At 46.8% G+C, this 1894-nt stretch overlaps 1 protein-coding gene across 1 annotated transcript in view; it reads left to right on the forward strand.

Annotated features, from left to right (window-relative positions):
- The first annotated feature begins 1397 nt into the window (after positions 1-1397).
- Positions 1398-1894, forward strand: part of LOC113456050 (zinc finger protein 564-like) — a 9864-nt gene continuing 9367 nt past the window's right edge. Inside the window, exon 1 of the mRNA XM_026778917.1 lies at positions 1398-1459. Coding sequence (XP_026634718.1) covers positions 1398-1459 — 62 coding nt within the window. The remainder of the gene's footprint in view (positions 1460-1894) is intronic.

The following is a 1894-nucleotide window of genomic DNA, read 5'->3' on the forward strand; positions in this document are numbered from 1 at the left end:
AGCTCTGTAGACCAGGCTGGTCTTGACCTCACAGAGATCCGCCTGCCTCTGCCTCCTGAGTGCTGGGATTAAAGGCGTGCGCCACCATCGCCCGGCTTATATCTTCAGCATTTCTTATAAGCATGCACTATTTTTGAGACATTTTTTTCTATGTATCCCAGTTGGCCTCAAACTCAGTACAATCTGGTTTCAGCCTTGAGTGCTAGGATTCCAGGTGTGCCCCACCATGCCTCCCCCCACTATGTATGTTATAATTGTGAGTCCACTTACCATCATATCATGATCCCCATTCAACTGTGTTAGAAACTGTAGCTGTTGGGCTACCAAGATAGCCCAGCAAGTAAAGGTTCCTGCCACCAAACCTAATACCCTGAGTTTGAGTCCTGTGTTTGTTTGAATGTGAATGGTCCCCGTAGGCTCATATGTTTGAATGCTTGGTCTGCATCTGGTGAAACTGTTTGGGAAGGATTGGGAGGTGTGGCCTTGTTGAAAAGGTGTATTACTGGAGGGGAGCTGTGTCATTTCCTCTCTCTCTCTCTCTCTCTCTCTCTCTCTCTCTCTCTCTTTCTCTCTCTCTCTGAATCCTTGTGGGTAAGGACATAAAGTCTCAGCTACTGCTCTAGCACTGTGCCTGCCTGTTGTCATGCTCCCCAACATGATGGTTATGAATTTACCCTCTGACACGGTAAGCCCCAATAAGCTCTTTTCTTCAGTAAATTGTCTTGGTTTTTAATGTCTTATCACAGCAATAAAAAAAAAAGTAACTAAGATAATACCCAAAGCCCACATGGCAGAAGGAGAGGACTTACTTCCACAAACATGTACTCTGATGTCCACACCTGCTATGGCATGTATACCCCCAGTAAATAAATGGAATTTAAAAAATCGAGAGCATTGTAGCTGTTAATCTGTTTCTCAGTACAGTCTCTGGCTCTGCTAGAGGGAGCGTTTGTGGTCTCTTGTCTCAGCACGTCACATGCATCTTGTGCTGAAATGGCAGTGAATCGCGTGGAGACTGTTTTAATGCTCAGCACTGTGAAGACTTTGTAGGGTCACAGTGCCCATGCTTCTCTCTCCTGTTTTCTCTTTGTTTTCCTGATGATTTTCTTGTGCAATTATAAGTTTGAAAGCTTATTTTTATTTTATGTGTGTGAGCATTTTGCCAGCATGTATGTCTGTGCATCATACTTTGCCCTTACAGGCCTGAAGAGGGTACCAGAACTCCTGGAACTAGAGTTACAGATAGTTGTGAGCCACCATGTGGGTGCTGGGAACTGAACCTGGGTCCTCTGCAAGAGCAACCAGGGCTCTTATCTGCTGAGTCATCTCTCCAGCCCATCTTGTGCAGTTTCAAAGTGGGGCAGAGAGAATGCGATAAATCTATGAATAAGTCGGACATGGTGGCACCAGCTGCAGTCCCAGCAGTTGAGAGGATTGGCAGGATAATCATGAGTAGGAGGTTGGTCTGGGACAACCTAGCTGGACCTTAAAGCCAACAGGTCAGCTGGGGAGGTGGCCTAGTGGGTGAGATGATTGCTGCAGAAGCATGAAGACTGGGTTTGGATCCCTAGCTTCCGTGTATATGAGGCTGTATGCCCGTGATCCCAGTGCTGGGGTGGAGATATAGTCTGGGACGTACTGGCCAGTCAACCAGCCTAACTGAAAAATGGTCAGCTTCAGTCCAGTGAGAGGCCCTGAACTCACTTGTCCAGGAAGCCAGCAGTGCTCACCCTAGACAGGAAACACGTGATTCCAAATGTCAGCCATGTGAGCCAGCCTTCAGCTGTAGGAGGAGGGCCTGCTTGTTCATCCTGGCTGCCCAGCACCAAAATAATTTCACAGAAACCATATTCATCAAAACACTGTTTGGCCCATTAACTCTAGCTTCTTTTTT

Source organism: Microtus ochrogaster, chromosome 5, assembly GCF_000317375.1.
Source record: "Microtus ochrogaster isolate Prairie Vole_2 chromosome 5, MicOch1.0, whole genome shotgun sequence".
NCBI classification, from domain to species: Eukaryota; Metazoa; Chordata; class Mammalia; order Rodentia; family Cricetidae; genus Microtus; species Microtus ochrogaster.